The sequence below is a fragment of the Mercenaria mercenaria genome, chromosome 19 (assembly GCF_021730395.1).
Source record: "Mercenaria mercenaria strain notata chromosome 19, MADL_Memer_1, whole genome shotgun sequence".
NCBI classification, from domain to species: Eukaryota; Metazoa; Mollusca; class Bivalvia; order Venerida; family Veneridae; genus Mercenaria; species Mercenaria mercenaria.
The window spans coordinates 33,152,810-33,173,231 of NC_069379.1; the positions used below are offsets into that span (position 1 = coordinate 33,152,810).

The window sequence follows — 20,422 nt, forward strand, 5'->3', positions numbered from 1 at the left end:
AGAATGTTCATCTTGATGATATCTAGGTCAAGTTTGAAACTGGGTCACGTGCCGTCAATAACTAGGTCAGTAGGTCAAATAATAAAAAAACCTTGTGACTTCTCTAGAAGCCATATTTTTCATGGGAACTGTATGAAGATTGGTCTGAATGTTCATCTTGATGATATCTAGGCCAAGTTTGAAACTGGGTCACGTGCCATCAATAACTAGGTCAGTAGGTCAGATAATAAAAAAACCTTGTGACCTCTCTAGAGGCCATACCTTTGAATGGATCTTCATGAAAATTGGTCAGAATGTTCATCTTGATGATATCTAGGTCAGGTTTGAAACTGGGTCACGTACCTTCAGTAACTAGGTCAGTAGGTCAAATAATAAAAAAACCTTGTGACCTCTCTAGAAGCTATATTTTTCATGGGAACTGTATGAAGATTGGTCTGAATGTTCATCTTGATGATATCTAGGCCAAGTTCGAAACTGGGTCAACTGTGGTTAAAAACTAGGTCAGTAGGTCTAAAAATAGAAAAACCTTGTGACCTCTCTAGAGGTCATATTTTTCACAAGATCTTCATGAAAGTTGGTCAGAATGAACACCTTGATGATATCTAGGTCAAGTTTGAAACTGGGTCATGTGCCATCAAAAACTAGGTCAGTAGGTCAAATAATAGAAAAACCTTGTGACCTCCCTAGAGGCCATATTTTTCATGGGATCTGTATGAAAGTTGGTCTGAATGTTCATCTTGATGATATCTAGATCAATTTCGAAACTGGGTCAGCTGTGGTCAAAAAAACTAGGTCATTAGGTCTAAAAATAGAAAAAGCTTGTGACCTCTCTAGAGGCCATACTTTTGAATGGATCTTCATGAAAATTGGTCAGAATGTTCATCTTGATGATATCTAGGTCAAGTTTGAAACTGGGTCACGTGCCGTCAATAACTAGGTCAGTAGGTCAAATAATAAAAAAACCTTGTGACTTCTCTAGAAGCCATATTTTTCATGGGAACTGTATGAAGATTGGTCTGAATGTTCATCTTGATGATATCTAGGCCAAGTTTGAAACTGGGTCACGTGCCATCAATAACTAGGTCAGTAGGTCAGATAATAAAAAAACCTTGTGACCTCTCTAGAGGCCATACTTTGAATGGATCTTCATGAAAATTGGTCAGAATGTTCATCTTGATGATATCTAGGTCAGGTTTGAAACTGGGTCACGTACCTTCAGTAACTAGGTCAGTAGGTCAAATAATAAAAAAACCTTGTGACCTCTCTAGAAGCTATATTTTTCATGGGAACTGTATGAAGATTGGTCTGAATGTTAATCTTGATGATATCTAGGCCAAGTTCGAAACTGGGTCAACTGTGGTTAAAAACTAGGTCAGTAGGTCTAAAAATAGAAAAACCTTGTGACCTCTCTAGAGGTCATATTTTTCACAAGATCTTAATGAAAGTTGGTCAGAATGAACACCTTGATGATATCTAGGTCAAGTTTGAAACTGGGTCATGTGCCATCAAAAACTAGGTCAGTAGGTCAAATAATAGAAAAACCTTGTGACCTCCCTAGAGGCCATATTTTTCATGGGATCTGTATGAAAGTTGGTCTGAATGTTCATCTTGATGATATCTAGATCAATTTCGAAACTGGGTCAGCTGCGGTCAAAAAAACTAGGTCATTAGGTCTAAAAATAGAAAAAGCTTGTGACCTCTCTAGAGGCCATACTTTTGAATGGATCTTCATGAAAATTGGTCAGAATGTTCATCTTGATGATATCTAGGTCAAGTTTGAAACTGGGTCACGTGCCATCAATAACTAGGTCAGTAGGTCAAATAATGAAAAAACCATGTGACCTCTCTAGAGGCCATATTTTTCATGGGATCTGTATGAAAGTTGGTCTGAATGTTCATCTTGATGATATCTAGGTCAGGTTCAAAACTGGGTCACATGAGCTCAAAAACTAGGTCACTATGTCAAATAATAGAAAAAAAACGACGTCATACTTAGTTCAAAACTGGGTCATGTTGGGACAGGTGAGCGATTCAGGACCATCATGGTCCTCTTGTTTTAACTTCAGGTTAGGAGTATTTGGAATTACTTCCTATGAGTTGACAGAGAAAGGGAAATTGGTTTTCCCAGCATGCAATACTTTGTTTACATGTTCTGATGAAAATCTTACGGTAAGTTATAAAAACATTCTGGATTAGATCTTTTTTTTTTTAGTGTTGAAGACTAAAAATATCTGACATGCTTGTTTATGCTTACTGTATACCTAGTATGAACTTGGATTTGGATTCATTTTGTCAGATATTATGTTGATAATGATTATAAACTATGAATAGAAAAATGAAATCTTTGTGATATAAATACATTAATTTTGTCAGTATTTAAAACTGAAAGCTGTTGATGTCAGTCAACACACTTTATTTACCCACTTAAAGTTGATTCTTCTGTAAGACAGAGTTCATAAATTACTTCAGAATTGGCAGTATTTTGCAGATTATTTTATAACTACTTTGAGTCAGTGACATTTACTCACTTATAAGACTGTCTCACTTATTAGACGAAGCAACACAGGGCTGATTTTAAGGAGAAAAACTTTGTGTTGTATGTAAGTAAATACAGAAGTATGAAAAGTTAAAGGCACAGCATTGTGTTATAAGCTGATGTGGCAGGCTTGTTTTATGGCTATATAGTATTTCAGTGCCTTTGTGTTTGGCAAAGGACCTGGCACTTTAAGGGATGCAGTTCGATATCATGCAGCTGCGAAGTCTGGATGTATAGGTTGCATGTCCAGCACTTGGTCCGCTTAACCACGGAATTACTGTAAATTCTTATGATAATATAACAAATTGCACCATACTAGGTTAACATATTCAAAAAGTGAATTATCCTCACAGTTTCATTTTACTTTACAGAGTGTAGACCCAGTTTTCCCTCAAAATATAGATACCAATGTACAAGGTGCAAGAATGGACCCTCAGATCTGCCCAAACAATTCGGATCTTGTAGCGTTTGTTAACTGCAATGACTTATGGGTAGTCAATACAAAAACTGGACAGGAAGTGAGGCTCACTCATTCAAATAAAGGTAAATATAATTTTATAACCTTATGAACAGAAATTTAGAGGGGTATATAAGAGTCTTCTTACAATGTGGTCTGTCTGCTGCAGAAGAGTTGTTGGGCAAATTATTTCCACAAGTTTAAAGGGATCCAGTCAGCTTCATACACATGATAACCATCTAGTATAAATATGCGTTCAGGGACGGTTTAAGCATTGCAGAATTAATTTTTTCTCTACAAAAGTGATTTTTCATTCAGTGATAGCTCTAGTTTCAGTCAATCAGGATTAGATGTTCTTTAAACAATACATATTTATCATTTTCAATATGTAATATCAATTGCTATTTGTTTTTAAAAATCCAAGATTTATTTGTCATCTGGAGGTGTGCCCCTTTAAAGACAAAAACACTATAACTTAAGAGTATTGTATTTTTCTCTCTAGGTACTGGGTGTCTAAAGGAGGACCCGTACAGTTCTGGAGTACCATCGTTTGTTGTACAGGAGGAATTTGACCGCTATACAGGTTACTGGTGGGAACCTAAATGTGATAAATCTCCTGACAGTAAAACTTACAGAATATTGTACGAGGAGGTAGACGAGTCGGAAGTTGATATTTTACAGGTAACCATAGAATATAAAACCATCATGCTGATAAAACAGGTCTACTACTAGAAATTCATATTCATGATTAGCTATATCATCCAAATACTTTTGTAACGCCAATGCTTAATAAAATAAAAACACAGACATCAAATTACTAGGGTGGTGATGTGTAAGTCATCTGAATGTCTTTTTGCTTTTACGAATGCTTTAAAAACATTTCAAGAAATTTGCACTTCCAGTGGTGTTAGAAGTATTTTATAGGTATTTTTAAAACTCACTGAGAAGTTTGTCTATGGTCAAAGTATTTGGGTGTTTATATTTCAGATTTATTCTCCACTGGAAGACAAGGGTGTGGACGAGTACAGATACCCTCGGCCAGGAAAAACTAACGCCAAAAGCTGCCTCAAAATTGTAGAATTCTCAATCAATGAAACTGATCAGGTAAATTTTGACATTAAATATTGTATTATTTCTTTCTTTTAAATCATACTGAAGTATTCTTGTCTGTAGAAATACCTTAAATAGTTGTAATACTGGAATGTAAGCTCACAATATAAGAACAGATTTCATGTGGATGCATGCCTGCATAGTTAAAAGTCACTGGCTTGAAACCTCTTACCCATCACAACTTTAGGGGTCAGTACACAACATTCTTTTTCATGATAAGTAGCTTTTCAGTTGGCTTGCAGTAGGCTTGATGTCCTTCCAAGTGCTTGTGCATCGAGGTACTAATACTGTCCATTGAGGCACCATCGGTGTCTAGCATGGCACCATCACTGTCCATGGAGTCGCCATCAAGCTAGAAGGTCACCCTATGGCCTTAATTGTGCCAGTACGACTTAAAATTCAACAAAAAGGAACAATTTGTATATTCTCCAGAAATGGATATGTTTTCTAGAGATATTGTGGTAATTTGTTTGGAAAATGGTGTAATAGGGAACCTTTAGCCTGCTGGTGGCAAGTGATTATGTCTTTCCGACCAAGATCAGCCTGCACATCTGATCATGGAATCCAGTCAGTAAATTTTCAGTGAACGCCCTTTCAGATAATAAATGGTATTGCCCAAATTGAATGATGGACCAGTCCATTTTAGAAATTTAGCAGAGTAAGGGAAATATATGTTATTGTTTCAGATATCAGAGACTGTTGTATGCAAATGTTTATACGAGTCGATTAGCTCATTGTTTCCGTCCATGGAGTATTTACTTAGAGCGGGCTGGACCCCAGATGCTAAATAGTGAGTATCAGAAAAGTGTTTGAAAACATTTTATTGCCTTAGCTCAGGAAGTGAATAAGTGCAATTAATGTAACACTTATCCTCTTGTACTTGGTTGACAATTTGTATGTTTATTTGTATTATTTTACTCTTAAAGACATCTGCAAAAACATTATTAAATTATTTTCAGGAATGCTTCTTTTTATATTTATCACATTCATAAAAAACATTTGCAAACATTTCTGCATGCAAAATGCCTACTTAAGGTAATGGTAAATATGAATTTTATTTTCATTCGCTTTGTGAAAAAATTAAGCTCTCAGACTGTGTTTAGTGTGCTCTGTGCTTCCGGGAAATCTACTCTTTCTTTTTATTTTTTGAAGAGCCTATGACCTTCAGCTCCATAGGAAAGCATAATCCTCTTGACCAACAGTGTTCTGCGAATTGTTTCGTGAAGCACGAAAGTTCATGTATTTTGTTTGTATGTACAAGATAGAAGCAGAATTATATATGATGTAAACTATTTTTGACAGTGTCCATTGTCAACTGCTAAACAGGAAACAGACACACCTGTCTCTGGTATTGATACCTACACAATGTTTTATCGTAACCAAGGCAACAGAAGATGTTGATATGGAAGCTACACAATCTGAGAAATATCCAAATTTACATGTGATACATGAAGACGCCTCAGAAATATGGGTTAATGTAAGTATATGTCAGAAATATCCAAATATACTTGTGTAACATGAAGACGCATCAGAAATATAAGTTGATATAAATAAATGTTAGGAATATACAGATTTACATGTGATACATGAAGATTTCTCAGAAATATGGGTTACTGTTAGTATATGTGAGAAATATCCAAATTTACCTGTCATACAGGAGCATACCTCAGAAATGTGATTAAATGTAAGTATATATAATGTATACAAATAAATACAAATATACAAATACATGGCATTTTATATAGCGCAAAAATTATAAAATATTCTATTGCGCTTTACAATTACATGAGTATGAGAAATATTCGAATTTAAATGATACAGGAACACACCTCCAAAAGTTTGGTATATGTAATATATGTGAGAAATATCCAATTTACCCGTGATACCTCAGAAATATGGTTTATTGTAATTAGGATCAGTTAAGGGCATATTTTGATTGCCAGCATTAAAATTCTTCAGTTGATTTTAAGAGTCTTGCTTGCTCGTTGTGGCAGATTTAGGAAAAGCATTATTTAAGCACTGAAATTTGCATTTACAGATTTCTTTTATTCATAGACCATTTTTGCTCATTGATCATGATAAATACCATGACAGTGAAGTATGTCAGACTACAGTTCATTGATAGGTGATACATGTTTATTTTCTAAATGTCTGACTGACCTTGAGGTCATAATACTGACATTATCATATACTAAAAATGCAATTCAGTTAAGACAGGAATTGAAAAATCCAAAATTCCAGCAAGTTTGAAAGGAAACAAAATATCTTTAATGGATATGAAAGAAAATGGGTACCAACTATGAAATCAAACGTCCGTGTTGACACATAATGCTTTTTAATGTTAAAACATTATGCATTTTAGACATGTTACAACTATATCTTGTACTTGTTCAGTGTAAATTTAATAGAAAAAACATTAAGGTTAGTGGACCTGTAATGTCATTTGACAGTTTGAGCCACGCCATGAGAAAATCAAGATAGTGCATGTGTGACCAGCATGGATCCAGAAAAGCCGTGCAGTCTAGTCAGGATCCATGCTGTTCACTTTCAAAGCCTATTGTAATTAGAGAAACCATTAGCAAACAGCATGGATCCTCCTGACCAGACTGCACAGATGCGCAGGCTGGTCTGGATCCGTGCTGATCACAAATGCACTATGTTGGTTTTCTCATGGCGGGGGTCATTTATGTATTCTCTGTATATAAATGATTTTGATTTTCTCTGGCTTTCAATTGAAAGTCATGTCGTGTGTGTTCAGTTGCATAAAGGGAGTACGTTATCATATGTAAATTGCCAAGTGTCATCACTGGTGTGTTACCTTAAATGATAGTAAACTTATTTATATATTTTAGGTACACGATATACTACATTTTTTACCTGGAGAGTCACAAAATGAGATTAACTTTATTTGGATGTCGGAAAGATCGGGATTTCGACATTTGTATAAAATCTCGTCAAAGTTAGCCTCACAGCAAGTGCTTGGACAATCAGAATTACATGATGGTAGGTTAATTTAATTTTCAAACTTTTTAAATCAGCCTGCTTGCAGAGTCAGTGGAAAACCCGCCCGCTTAGCTCAGTAGGTAGAGTTTCGGTCTACGGATCGCGGGGTCGCGAGTTCGATCCTCGGGCGGGGCGTATGTTCTCTGTGACTATTTGATAAACTATTTGATAAACGACATTGTGTCTGAAATCATTAGTCCTCCACCTCTGAATCATGTGGGGAAGTTGGCAGTTACTTGCGGAGAACAGGTTTGTACTGGTACAGAATCCAGGAACACTGGTTAGGTTAACTGCCCACCCTTACGTGACTGAAATACTGTTGAAAAACGGCGTTAAAGTCAGTGGAAGTCAACCTGTAAAAGTTTGGCGGTGATTGTTAGTCTAAATTTATTTGACCTGTGGAGAAGTTGTCAGTTACTTGCAGAAAATAGGATATTCTAGTGTAGACTCTAGATATTGTTAGGTTTTATGAAACATTCACAAGCAAACAAAATAGTTGGACATCTTCTGAACAGAGTTACAATCATGAAAATGTAAATCTTTTCTATGTCTAGGGGAGAGTGTAACAACTTGAGTACATGTGAATAAAGAAGCAGATGAAATAAATGTCTGAAATTGGACCTGAACACATATAAAACTTGAGTGGCTAAAGGCATTTCAAAAAACACTTGCCACTCACTGCTGCAGGGTGGAAACATGCTGGACTGACATGTAGAATTTTTAGCACGACTATTCGAAGAATATGTAGAGCTATCCTACTCAACACGGCGGCGTCGGAGTCGGCGTCACACCTTGGTTATGTTTTTCGTACCAGTCCACTTTTTGACAAAGTCTTTTGAGATAAAGCTTTGAAACTTTCAACACTTGTTTACCATCACCATGGCCAGTTGTAGGCAAGAGTAAATAACTCTATCAAGGATTTTGGCTGAATTATGGCCCCTTTTAACTTAGAAATCATGGTTAAGTTTTTCGTACCAGTTCACATTTTGTGTAAAGTGTTTGACATATGGCTTTGAAACTTTTATTACACTTGTTTATTATAACAGACTCTATCTGTAGGCAAGAGTACCTAACTCTGACAACTATTTTGACTGAATTATGGCCCTTTTTGGACTTGGAAATTGGTACAATTTGTGTACAAGTCTATGTTTTGTCAAAACTATTTGACCTGTGGCTTTGAAAGTTTGCACAATTGTTCATCATCATGATTTATATCTATAGGCAAGAGAACATAACTCTGTCAACTATTTTGGCTGAATTATGGCCCTTTTTAGCTCACCTGTCACAAAGTGACAAGGTGAGCTTTTGTGATCACGCAGCGTCCGGCGTCCGGCGTCCGTCCGTCCGTGCGTCTGTTCGTGCGTGCGTAAACTTTTGCTTGTGACATCTCTAGAGGTCACATTTTTCATGGGATCTTTATGAAAATGGGTCAGAATGTTCATCTTGGTAAATTCTAGGTCAAGTTCGAAACTGGGTCACGTGCCATCAAAAACTAGGTCAGTAGGTCTAAAAATAGAAAATCCTTGTGACCTCTCTAGAGGCCATAATTTTCAATGGATCTTCATGAAAATTGGTCAGAATGTTCATCTTGATGATATCTAGGTCAAGTTCGAAACTGGGTCACGTGCCTTTAAAAACTAGGTCAGTAGGTCTAAAAATAGAAAAACCTTGTGACCTCTCTAGAGGCCATATATTTCACAAGATCTTCATGAAAATTGGTCAGAACGTTCATCTTGATGATATCTAGGTCAGGTTCGAAACTGGGTCACGTGCCTTCAAAAACTAGGTCAGTAGGTCAAATAATAGAAAAACCTTGTGACCTCTCTAAAGGCCATAGTTTTCATGGGATCTGTATGAAAGTTGGTCTGAATGTTCATCTTGATGATATCTAGGCCAAGTTTGAAACTGGGTCACGTGCGATCAAAAACTAGGTCAGTAGGTCTAAAAATAGAAAAACCTTGTGACCTTTCTAGAGGCCATATATTTTATAAGATCTTCATGAAAATTGGTCAGAACGTTCACCTTGATGATATCTAGGTCAGATTCGAAACTGGGTCACGTGCGGTCAAAAACTAGGTCAGTAGGTCTAAAAATAGAAAAACCTTGTGACCTCTCTAGAGGCCATATATTTCATGAAATCTTCATGAAAATTGGTCAGAATGTTCACCTTGCTGATATCTAAGTGGGTCACGTGCCATCAAAAACTAGGTCAGTAGGTCAAATAATAGAAAAACCTTGTGACCTCTCTAGAGGCCATATTTTCCATGGGATCTGTATGAAAGTTGGTCTGAATGTTCATCTTGATGATATCTAGGTCAAGTTCGAAAGTGGGTCACGTGCCGTCAAAAACTAGGTCAGTAGGTCAAATAATAGAAAAACATTGTGACCTCTCTAAAGGCCATATTTTTCAATGGATCTTCATGAAAGTTGGTCTGAATGTTCATCTTGATGATATCTAGTTCAAGTTCGAAACAGGGTCATGTGCGGTCAAAAACTAGGTCAGTAGGTCTAAAAATAGAAAACCTTGTGACCTCTCTAGAGGCCATACTTGTGAATGGACCTCCATAAAAATTGGTCAGAATGTTCATCTTGATGATATCTAGGTCAAGTTTGAAAGTGGGTCACGTGCCTTCAAAAAGTAGGTCAGTAGGTCAGATAATGAAAAAACGTTGTGACCTCTCTAGAGGCCATATTTTTCATGGGATCTGTATGAAAGTTGGTCTGAATGTTTATCTTGATGATATCTAGGTCAGGTTTGAAACTGGGTCAACTGCGATCAAAAACTAGGTCAGTAGGTCTTGAAATAGAAAAACCTTGTGACCTCTCTAGAGGCTATACCCTTAAATGGATCTTCATGAAAATTGGTCAGAATGTTCACCTTGATGATATCTAGGTCAAGTTTGAAACTGGGTCACGTGCCTTAAAAAACTAGGTCAATAGGTCAAATAATAGAAAAACCTTGTGACCTCTCTAGAGACCATATTTTTCAATGGATCTTCATGAAAATTGGTCAGAATTTTTATCTTGATAATATCTAGGTCAAGTTCAAAACTGGGTCACATGAGCTCAAAAACTGGGTCACTATGTCAAATAATAGAAAAAAAACAACGTCATACTCAAAACTGGATCATGTGGGAAAAGGTGAGCGATTCAGGACCATCATGGTCCTCTTGTTTGTCTTTGAAATTGGTTCAGTTTTCGTACAAGTCCATGTTTCGTCAAAACTATTTGACATGTGGCTTTGGAACTTTGAACACTTGTTTATCATCATGATTTCCATCTGTAGGCAAGAGTACATAACTCTGTCAACTATTTCGGCTGAATTATGTCATTTTTTGGACTTGAAAATTGGTTTAGTTTTCATACAAGCCAACGTTTTGTCAAAGCTATTTGTCATGTGGCTTTGAAACTTTGAACTCTTGTTTATCATCATGGTTTCCATTTGTAGGCGAGAGTACATAACTCTGTCAACTAATTTGGCTAAATTATGGACCTTTTTGGACTTTGAAATCAGTGAAGTTTTTCGTACCAGTCTATATTATGCCTAACCTGTTTGTCATATGGATTTGAAACTTTGACCACTTGTTTACCTTCATAGTCTGCTTACCTAGGACAAGGACTTGAGCTCAGTTATGGCCTTTTTCTGGACAAAGAAATTAGTTAGCTTTCGCATACCATTCGATATTTTGTCTATCAACTGTTTGATATATGGCTTTCACACTTTGAACATTTGCTTACCAACATGGCCACACATTGCATTATAGTGCAAAACTTATCCAAATCTACAAATGCAGGTACATTGTTTGCCTTATCTGTTCCTTTTCTTTTGTTTGAAAATTTCAGGTAATATTTTGACCCTATACTTCTATCAGTGCTTCAAATAGTCGAGCGCGCTGTCAACAGACTTTTTTTCTTGCGAGTGTGCTTCAGTAGACAAAGTATTTTGATATTGTATTAAAACTAACTGTATTTACTGTTATATTGTAGATGTGTTGAGATGCGAGTGCTCTACAGTTACAGCAATAACGTCCGGAGAATGGGAGGTCTCTCCTAAAGAGGTAAGTGTTGCACAGATTATTTTAAGTCATTTTCAGATAGCTTGCTCACAACCTTTTTTTTTGGCTGATTTTATAGCTGTTATTGGGTCATGTTCCCATTTTAAAGATTAATTCTTTTTTTCCCCAAATTTGGGACAAAAATTCTCAGTTGTGACTCTGCAAACAAAATATTATTTTCCCATTTTGAAGATAAATTCTTTTTTCCCCCCAAATTTGGGACAAAAATTCTCAGTTGTGACCCTGCAAACAAAATTTTATTTTCCCATTTTGAAGATAAATTCTTTTTTTTTTCCCCCAAATTTGGGACAAAAATTCTCAGTGGTGATACTGCAAACAAATTTTGGTAAAAAAATGATCTTTTAGTGCAGAAAGCTCAGCAGAATTAAGAAGTAAGATCATCAAAAATTAAATCATTAGAAAAAAGCAGATGTCTGTTGGATGATATTATGCAGGGTTTTTTTTTCAAATACTACATTGTAGAAAAAGCTTGGTTCGGAACTTGCAGAGCTTTCTGAAGGAGGACACTAATTGAGTCAGTTGTATAAAGACAGTCAGCTATCAGGATACTATGCTTACAACATTATTTTCTGTTTTTCAGTGTTGGGTAGATGAGAGTCGACAGCTAGTATACTTTATAGGCTTGAAAGATACACCTTTAGAAACTCATTTGTAAGTGTGCATTTCTTATACTCTTACCTCTCAAGTACCTCAAATTGATGATTGCACAATTGACAGATAATATTTGTCCTTTTGTTAAGCATGTTAGAAAGATTTTTCATCCAAGGATGTTAAGAAGAGTTTGGAGGCTTATCTAAAGATGAACATTGTTTTACCCCCAAGATACAAAGTGTATGGAGACTATATTGGAGTCACACCCCCATTCATCTGTTCTTCGTGTCTGCTCAGTGTCTTCTAAACTGCTGGAAAGATTTTCATAACACTAGTATCAGTTGTATATCTCACAAGACAATGGGCAGAAACTATGTAACTAGGTTCACGGTCGAGGTCACACTTGACGGTCCAATGTCGTGACCACAGCACAGTAGAACCTTGTTTGCTAGAACTGACAGGACTAGCGAAATTGGTTTGAGTTACCTGTAGACTGAGCCATCAAACAAAATACATAATACAAGGATTTTGCTGGGACCTGACCAAAAGTTTGAGCAAGGGTGGTGTACGAATAATCCGGGTTCAGCGAAGGAAGTTTGACTGTATTTTAAATCCTTGTATCAGAGCTGTGTCTGGGGGTATTAATAATGAAAGCCAGTTGTAAGTCCCATCAACCCTAAAATACACTTTATACAGTATCTCCTCTTTTAGCAACACCTCAGTCTGTCCCCTTAGCTTGTTAGAGAGAGCGCAGATCTACAGATCGTGAGACTTATGCTTTCCTTGTGAATTGACTAAAGACATTGCGTCTGAAAACATTCATCCTCCATAGTTTATTCATGTGCTACTTGAGGAGAATATACTGATAACAGAATCCAGAAACACTTGTTAGGTTAACTGTCTGCTATCACAACTGTTACAAATATTGTTGAAAAATGGTGCTAAACCTAAAACAAACAAAAACAACACCTCTGAATAGCAAGGCCTCCATAACAAATACCAGTGAATTAAACTTTCCCAAGTAATAGCATCAGTATAACAAACATATTTCTGCCTTCCCGCTTGTGTTCATTTTGTAGAAGTTTCACCATATGTATATTTTTCTTCTTCAGCCATTTTAGTTCTATTTATCACGTTTGACGTTGTGGGAGTGAAATTAAGCCTTACAAAATTTGGTGTTGCATTTAGTGTACTAAAGCATTGACACTGATGTAATTTTAACCCTTAGCCTGCTGGCGGCAGACGATTCTGCCTTTGCGACCAGTGCAGACCAAGATCAGCCTGCACATCCGTGCAGTCTGATCATGGTCTGCACTGTTCGCTATTCAGTCAGTAAATTTTCAGTGAAAACCCTTTGAGTAGTAAGTGGTACCGTCCAAATTGAAAGATGGACCAGTCCATTATAGAAATATAGCAGGGTAAGGGTTAAATATTAGAGAGGTTGGTGAAATAGACTTGGTCCATAAAATGTAAAGAAAGAAGAAATTTTAATATTTCATCAGGAGAAGCTTACATGTGATAAAAAGAGTACTATATTTTGTGTCTTTCCACTTTAAATTTATTAAACTTATTGAATAAATTTAGCATGTAAAGACACTCGTTTAATAAATTTTATATATATTTCAGATATGTAACCTCATACAGCACGCCTGGTGACCCTGTGAGATTAACTGAGCTAGGATATTCACACAGCGTCTCCTTCAACAAGGAACGTACACTGTTTGTATCGGTGTACAGTTCTGCTAAAGTTACACCTATGTCAACGTTACACCAAATAACGCATTCAGAAAGTGCCGTGAAGACACAGCCAATTGGAGTTCTCATGCCTTCTTCTCGTATGTTTAGATATCCATTTTACTGTCTTAATTACATTTAGTTTGTAACCGGAATTGATCTATTAATTGTACCCCCCGACAACAAAGTTGTAAGGGGGGGTATACTGGTTTCAGGTTGTCTGTCTGTCCGTCCGTCCGTCTGTCTGTCTGTCCGTAGACACAATCTTGTGCGCACCATCTCTCCTCATCCCCTTGACACAATTTAATGAAACTTCACACAAGTGATCAGTAACAACAGTAGTTGTGCATGGGGCATGTTAGGTTCTTTCAGAAAAAAAATTTGCAGAGTTACGGGACTTTGTTTTTTGTTACTATACTATATACATAGACACAATCTTGTGCGCACCATCTCTCCTCATCCCCTTGACACAATTTAATGAAACTTCACACAAGTGATCAGTAACAACAGTAGTTGTGCATGGGGCATGTTAGGTTCTTTCAGATAAAAAAATTGCAGAGTTACAGGACTTTGTTTTTTGTTACTATACTATATACATAGACACAATCTTGTGCGCACCATCTCTCCTCATTCCCTTGACACAGTTTAATGAAACTTTACACAAGCGATCAGTAACAACAGTAGTTGTGCATGGGGCATGTTAGGTTCTTTCAGAAAAAAAAATTGCAGAGTTATGGGACTTTGTTTTTTGTTACTATACTATATACATAGACACAATCTTTTGCGCACCATCTCTCCTCATCCCCTTGACACAATATAATGAAACTTCACACAAGTGATCAGTAACAACAGTACTTGTGCATGGGGCATGTTAGGTTGTTTCAACGACAAAAATTGCAGAGTTACGGGACTTTGTTTCTTGTTCACATACTATGTACATACAGTCTGCATATGCAATCTTGTGCGCGCCTAATCTTCCGAACCCTTGCACACAATTTAATGAAACTTCACACAAGTGATCAGTATCAACCCTAGTTGTGCATGGTGCATGTTACGTTCTTTTAGATAAATATTCTGCATAGTTATGGGAGTTTGTTTTTTGTTACTATACTGTATACATACAGTCTATATTCATACAGTCCACATAATTATGCAATCTTGTGTGGGTCAAATTGCAATGTACTGTGTCAGTGCATGTGGGGGGTACATTCATCATCTTTAGTGATAGCTCTAGTTCCTAGTGAATTCAAGAAGTTTTCCTGGAGATATTTATCACTCTGTATACAGATAAAGTCGTTTGAATGGCTGAAGGGGTCCAGTGGTTAAACACCCGACTTCAAAGCTGAGTTAAGTTCAAGCCCCTACTCCTTAGAGATCTTTGTATGTGTGCATTACACATGACAAGAACTAAAGAACCAGGGTGAAGATCTCAGCTTTTATAATGGATAAAGACTCCCATTTCAAGAAGTAGGCGGCTCCTTGGTGGTGCTACCAGTATTCTGCAAAGCAGACAGAAGCAGTTCTTTAAAAAAGAAAAAGAAAAATATTCCAGTATTTTTTTTTAGCAAATATAAGTCAAGCTTAAAGAAAATGAATGTTAACAATAACAGCACTTCCTTTTTGCTGGTTTTCCCTTATGATCTAAATTAAAAAAAAAAAAAAAAAAGATTATTTTTTTGAAAATACAGGAGTGGACAATTATCATGGGAGGGCGTTAAGTAGGGATTATATGGTATTACTGCTTTGTGCAAGTCTTGAACCCAGCAAAATGGGGGTCAGATATTCCATACAAGCATGATTACTTATTCAGCAAAGCGTTTGCAGCTTTGATATCTGATTTTAACCTGAACATTGTACTGTGAAATCATTGATATTCGTTGGGGACTAATTTCCGTGGATTTCGTGGTTAGGTCAATCCACGAAATTTAATCCCAACAAACAAGTAAAATTCCCATTCATTTTATGTTTAAAAAGTGGAAATCCACGAATTCATATCCCCATGAAATTGCTGTTTTGACCAAAACCACGAAATTTCATGCCGACGAAATTAAATGATTTTACAGTAATTTATTCTGCCTACTGCAGATCCTTCCAATTAGCTTATTAATACAAGCATCATTATTTTCCTATGAAAAAAAAGTTTGTCATAATTTTTCTTGGTGTTTGTTTTCAGCATGTCCTGATTACAGCCCTCCAGAACTGTTCAACTTCAAGAGTAAATCTGGTTATACAATGTACGGAATGTATTACAAACCACATAATTACCAGCCAGGTGTAAAGTACCCGACGGTTCTGTTTGTGTACGGTGGACCCCATGTTCAACTGGTGTCAAACACGTTTAAAGGATTAAAGTAAGTAATCTGGTTTTGAACTACATACAGTTGTCAACTTCTGTCACTATAATCAGTATTTGCCCATGGCTGTTGTGAGTGTGGTACAACCAGTATTTTACATTTGCACACTCTCCTGTTACTGTGCTGATTACAAAGTTGGTACACCTCTAACACAGAGATCTTGCACTCCAAATTCATTGAGATTTTTTTACCAGTGTATAATTTTGAGGATTTAAGTTTTGTTTAAAATTTGAAATTTGGCTTGTGGAAATCTTTGGAATCATTAATACTTATTTTGGAGTATTTTTCATGGATTTTGTGGTTGTGCCAAAATCACATCAATCAAATCTTTCCCAACAAAGGAATAAAATTCCTGCTTATTTTGCAGTCAGAAATTGAGATCCACAAATTCATATTCCCACAAAATAACCATTTTTAGCAAAACCACAAAATTTTATGCCCACGAAATGAAATGATTTCACAGTAAAATGAACTTTATGCCTGAAAGTTTTTTGTTGGAGGTAATTTTTTTCATGGTTGATTTTCGAAATGTGAAATTCTATGTTGTACTCTGTTGCAGGTTTTTGAGATTACATACGTTATCATCTCAGGGGTATGCTGTTGTTCTGATAGATGGCAGAGGTTCGTGGTGTAGAGGTCTGAAGTTTGAGAGCCATATAAAAAACAGACTGGTATAATGCTTGTACAATAAAAACCTTTCAGAAAAGAAGCATGATATTTGAAAGTCTTTTTTGAATTAAATGAATGCCACCAAACACCAATAACAGACTAGTTTTATGCTTAAGTGTTAAACTGTGGCAGTGCTCATTTGTCAGAACTCATATTTTCAAAATTCTAAAACTTCATATGAGGATAACCCTTAAGTCACATTAATAGAAGTAAAAAAAAAAAGGTGTTTTGACTATTTTCATTCCAGCAATATTCAGAGGTTTTGCATGAAGAAAATTACCACAATTTACAAATTGTATGTTGTGTCGAACAGTTTTAAAAATTTGTTTTCCTTGGCACTGGGACAGATTTAGTAGAATAATTATGTTTTACCTTTCCTCATTTCAGGGCACAACAGAGATTGAGGACCAGGTTGAAGGATTACAAAGTTTAATGTCTATGGTAGATTTTATAGACGAGAACAGGATAGCCATACATGGCTGGTCATATGGTGAGTATCATTTTGATTTGATCTAATAGTGAGTTATCTCCCTTAATGAAAATTACACCATTTGCAACCATTGAAAAGTGGAAGTCTGCAGGGAAGCAGCTGTGTTCGGTACAGGATAGAATTGGTGGGATGATTTGTGGGGGAGGCATCATTTTGATTCTACTGAAACTGATTAGTTATCTCCCTTTATATCAAATATACCATTTGCAACCATTTAAAAATTGGAAGTCTACAGTAAATATATGTGAAAAGGCTTGACATATGATAACATTTTAATTTTACTAACTTCTTTTTATTGAATTAACACCATTTAAAAATATTTAATTGCACAAAGTCAAACAAGTCATTTCCTCGCATGAATTTCAGTTTTGAATAACAGCTTTATAATATCTTAAGTTATACATTTTAAATACACTTAGAAATACAGTTGAAAAGTATTGATCTATTGAAAGATAATAAAGAAAAAAAATCCTTTAATTTATCAGTTGAATAACATGTTTACTACTCTATATTTTTCAGGTGGCTACTTATCATTAATGGGGCTAGCTCAACGTCCAGATATATTTAAGGTATGACTTTAATGTTTTATAGAAGTATGATACATATTTAGACATAAGTCTGTGTCACTGGAATACAGAAACATAAGCAAAATATGCATAGAATATTTTGAAAAAAAAATCTTAAGAATGTAGAGATTGTTCTATCAAATAGCTGCCCTGCAAGAAAACAGGCATTTGCTTCAAATTCTCTACAGGTTGCAAGAATCCCACAAGTAAACTCATGTCAGTTTAATACCAGTTAAACCAAATACATAGTTTTGTACTTAAGGTTGCATAAGGGGGGTGCTCTCAGGTAGACTGGCAACAATATAATACCACTTGCACAAAATGTTTTTCTGTATTTAAGGTAGCAATAGTAGGTGACCTAGTAGACAAGTATTTATCTGATGTCAAGTTACTCAGAGGTTGAAAAGGCATGGTGCTAGTCTGGCATCTGTATAATGATAGTATACACAAACTACAAATTTAATGGCTTAAGACTAAATGGCAGACTGGCATCTGTATGATACCATTTACACACAGTGTATGTCTGTATATCAGGTTGCAACAGCAGGTATCCCAGTAGTAGACTGGCATCTGTATGATACCATTTACACAGAATATATATTTCTATATTTCAGGTTGCAATAGCAGGTGCCCCCGTAGTAGACTGGCATCTGTATGATACCGGTTACACAGAAAGATACATGGATGTTCCTGAAAGCAACACATATGGCTACCAGCAAGGAAATGTTCTCAGTTATATAGACAACTTTCCTAATGAGTATGTACAGTAATTTATTTCACAAAATTAGTTATAAGTTTGTCATCTTTCCAAACATTTTTATTGGTTTTCCTTGGAGTTTTTCAGTATCTGTTTATAAACAAATTTCCTTTATAATTAATATTTTCCACACCAAATGTTTATGTACGAGGGGCGTTCAATAAATTCCCGGGAAAGTGCTCTCAATTCTTCATCTATAATCACAAACAGATAAAAATGCTACAAAATGTAGACTAGGGAATACTGAGTTGATATGTCAAAATTAGATTGTTTTTGGATAAATAATAAGTAAATGCAAGTCCCCATGGCAACGTCATGTGACGTCATCCGTCCCAATTTTGTCTCTTTTTCTATTGTACATGCGCTAAAACATTACTTGCCACTTACCTATTTTTCAAACTACCTTTTCCTTAAATTGGGTGAATACTGATATGAAAAGTAAGCATTACACCAATAATGTTAAATTATAAATGTGACATCATTAAAATATTTGGTAGGCGTATTGAATTGGTCGTTGCTTGAAAATCAGTGTTGAACGGAAATGTGAGATAACATTTTGTGTTTTGAATCGAAAATGAAGGAAAGAGACAAATGCTATGCTGAAAAAGGTTTTAGGGACAATACCCTGAAGAAAACAAAATTTTATTAGTTGGACGTGACGTTTAAAAGTGGTCAGGAGAATATTGCTGACGATTTGTATTACAGACATGAAAAATAACGTTCAGTCACATTTAATGAATTAAAAGCTCCTTGATAGGGCACCAGTTCAGTGTCCACTTTCTTCAACATGACAGGAACATCATATGAACAGTATTTATTTATTTATTCTTAGGAAGATGTAAAATGCATTTAATGGTAATAAACATTGAATCAATGGTAATCACGAGTAGTATTGATTAATTGAGTGTGATATGACAGCATCATAATGACGTTGGGCCGCTTTGAGGTGATGACGTTGCCTAGGAGACGACAAATAAATATTGTGCATGTTCTGAAATCTGTAATTTAGGTATTTGAATTCAGTATGTTCATATCTGTCATATTTTCAAATTTTAGCAAAATAAGACTAGAAATAAAGAAATGAGAGCACTTTTCCGGGTATTTATTGAACATCCCTCGTATGTCGGTGTGAAGAAGTGAAAGATTAGGGTTTGTAGTAATATAAAATCGTAAACACCTTTTAAGGGAAAATGACTTGTTTTACCATTTCAGAGAGAATCGACTGATGATAGTTCATGGCCTGATAGACGAGAATGTACATTTCCAACACAGCAGTATATTAGTGAATGCCTTAATCAAAGCATGCAAACCACATCAAATACAGGTAAACTGTTTAATTCTTGTGATATTATATAAAGATTGCATTCCAAGCAGGGCAATACTGTGGAATCATTAATATTCGTGGGGGACTAATTTTCGTGAATTTCGTGGTTGAGTAAATCTACGAAATTTAATCCGAACGAACAGGTAAAATTTCCATACATTTTATGTTGAAAAGTTGGAATCCACGAATTCATATCCCCACGAAATTGCCGTTTTGACCCAAACCAGGAAATTTCATGCCCACGAAATTAAATGATTTCACAGTATAGATCATACTAACTCCAGGAATTAGTAATACTGGTGGGAGATGTTCATTTGCACAGCGTAGAAAATAGTATTACATGAGCTTTAAGTTTTTAGTTTGGAAGCCGATTTTATCAGAAGAGGATAAGTGATGTATATTCATGCCTGTCTTGTTCAATCAGTCAATGGAAAGAGCAGGTGGCCTTTGAAAGAGAGGTTCTTGGATAATACAGGTTAATTTGTTCTGGAAGTATGGAAATGGGAAAAATTGGGAATATGGCTGCTTAAAACAAGTGGTTGCTAAATAAAGGTGACCGCTTACTCAGGTTTGACTGTATCTTAGTTTAATCACTTATGAAAGTAGACATTGACAGATTTTTAGCTCGACTATTCGAAGAATAGTCTAGCTATTCTACTCACCCTGGTGTCGGCGTCACACCATCATTAAGTTTTTGTATGCAAGTACATACAGCAATCATTAAAAGGCATATAGCTTTCAAACTTATTTTTTCT

The 20,422-nt window shown here is 35.9% G+C and overlaps 1 protein-coding gene across 1 annotated transcript in view; it reads left to right on the forward strand.

Moving 5' to 3' along the window:
- The window catches only part of LOC123541786 (dipeptidyl peptidase 9-like), a 36,940-nt gene that overhangs the window by 8,029 nt on the left and 8,489 nt on the right, over positions 1-20,422 (forward strand). Inside the window, exons 4-19 of the mRNA XM_053531003.1 lie at positions 2,067-2,169; positions 2,908-3,079; positions 3,496-3,674; positions 3,981-4,097; positions 4,790-4,893; positions 5,406-5,580; positions 6,956-7,106; positions 11,094-11,164; positions 11,763-11,833; positions 13,400-13,608; positions 15,681-15,858; positions 16,421-16,532; positions 16,918-17,020; positions 17,540-17,589; positions 18,201-18,343; positions 19,556-19,667. Of these exons, the coding sequence (XP_053386978.1) occupies positions 2,067-2,169; positions 2,908-3,079; positions 3,496-3,674; positions 3,981-4,097; positions 4,790-4,893; positions 5,406-5,580; positions 6,956-7,106; positions 11,094-11,164; positions 11,763-11,833; positions 13,400-13,608; positions 15,681-15,858; positions 16,421-16,532; positions 16,918-17,020; positions 17,540-17,589; positions 18,201-18,343; positions 19,556-19,667 (2,050 nt within the window). The remainder of the gene's footprint in view (positions 1-2,066; positions 2,170-2,907; positions 3,080-3,495; positions 3,675-3,980; positions 4,098-4,789; positions 4,894-5,405; positions 5,581-6,955; positions 7,107-11,093; positions 11,165-11,762; positions 11,834-13,399; positions 13,609-15,680; positions 15,859-16,420; positions 16,533-16,917; positions 17,021-17,539; positions 17,590-18,200; positions 18,344-19,555; positions 19,668-20,422) is intronic.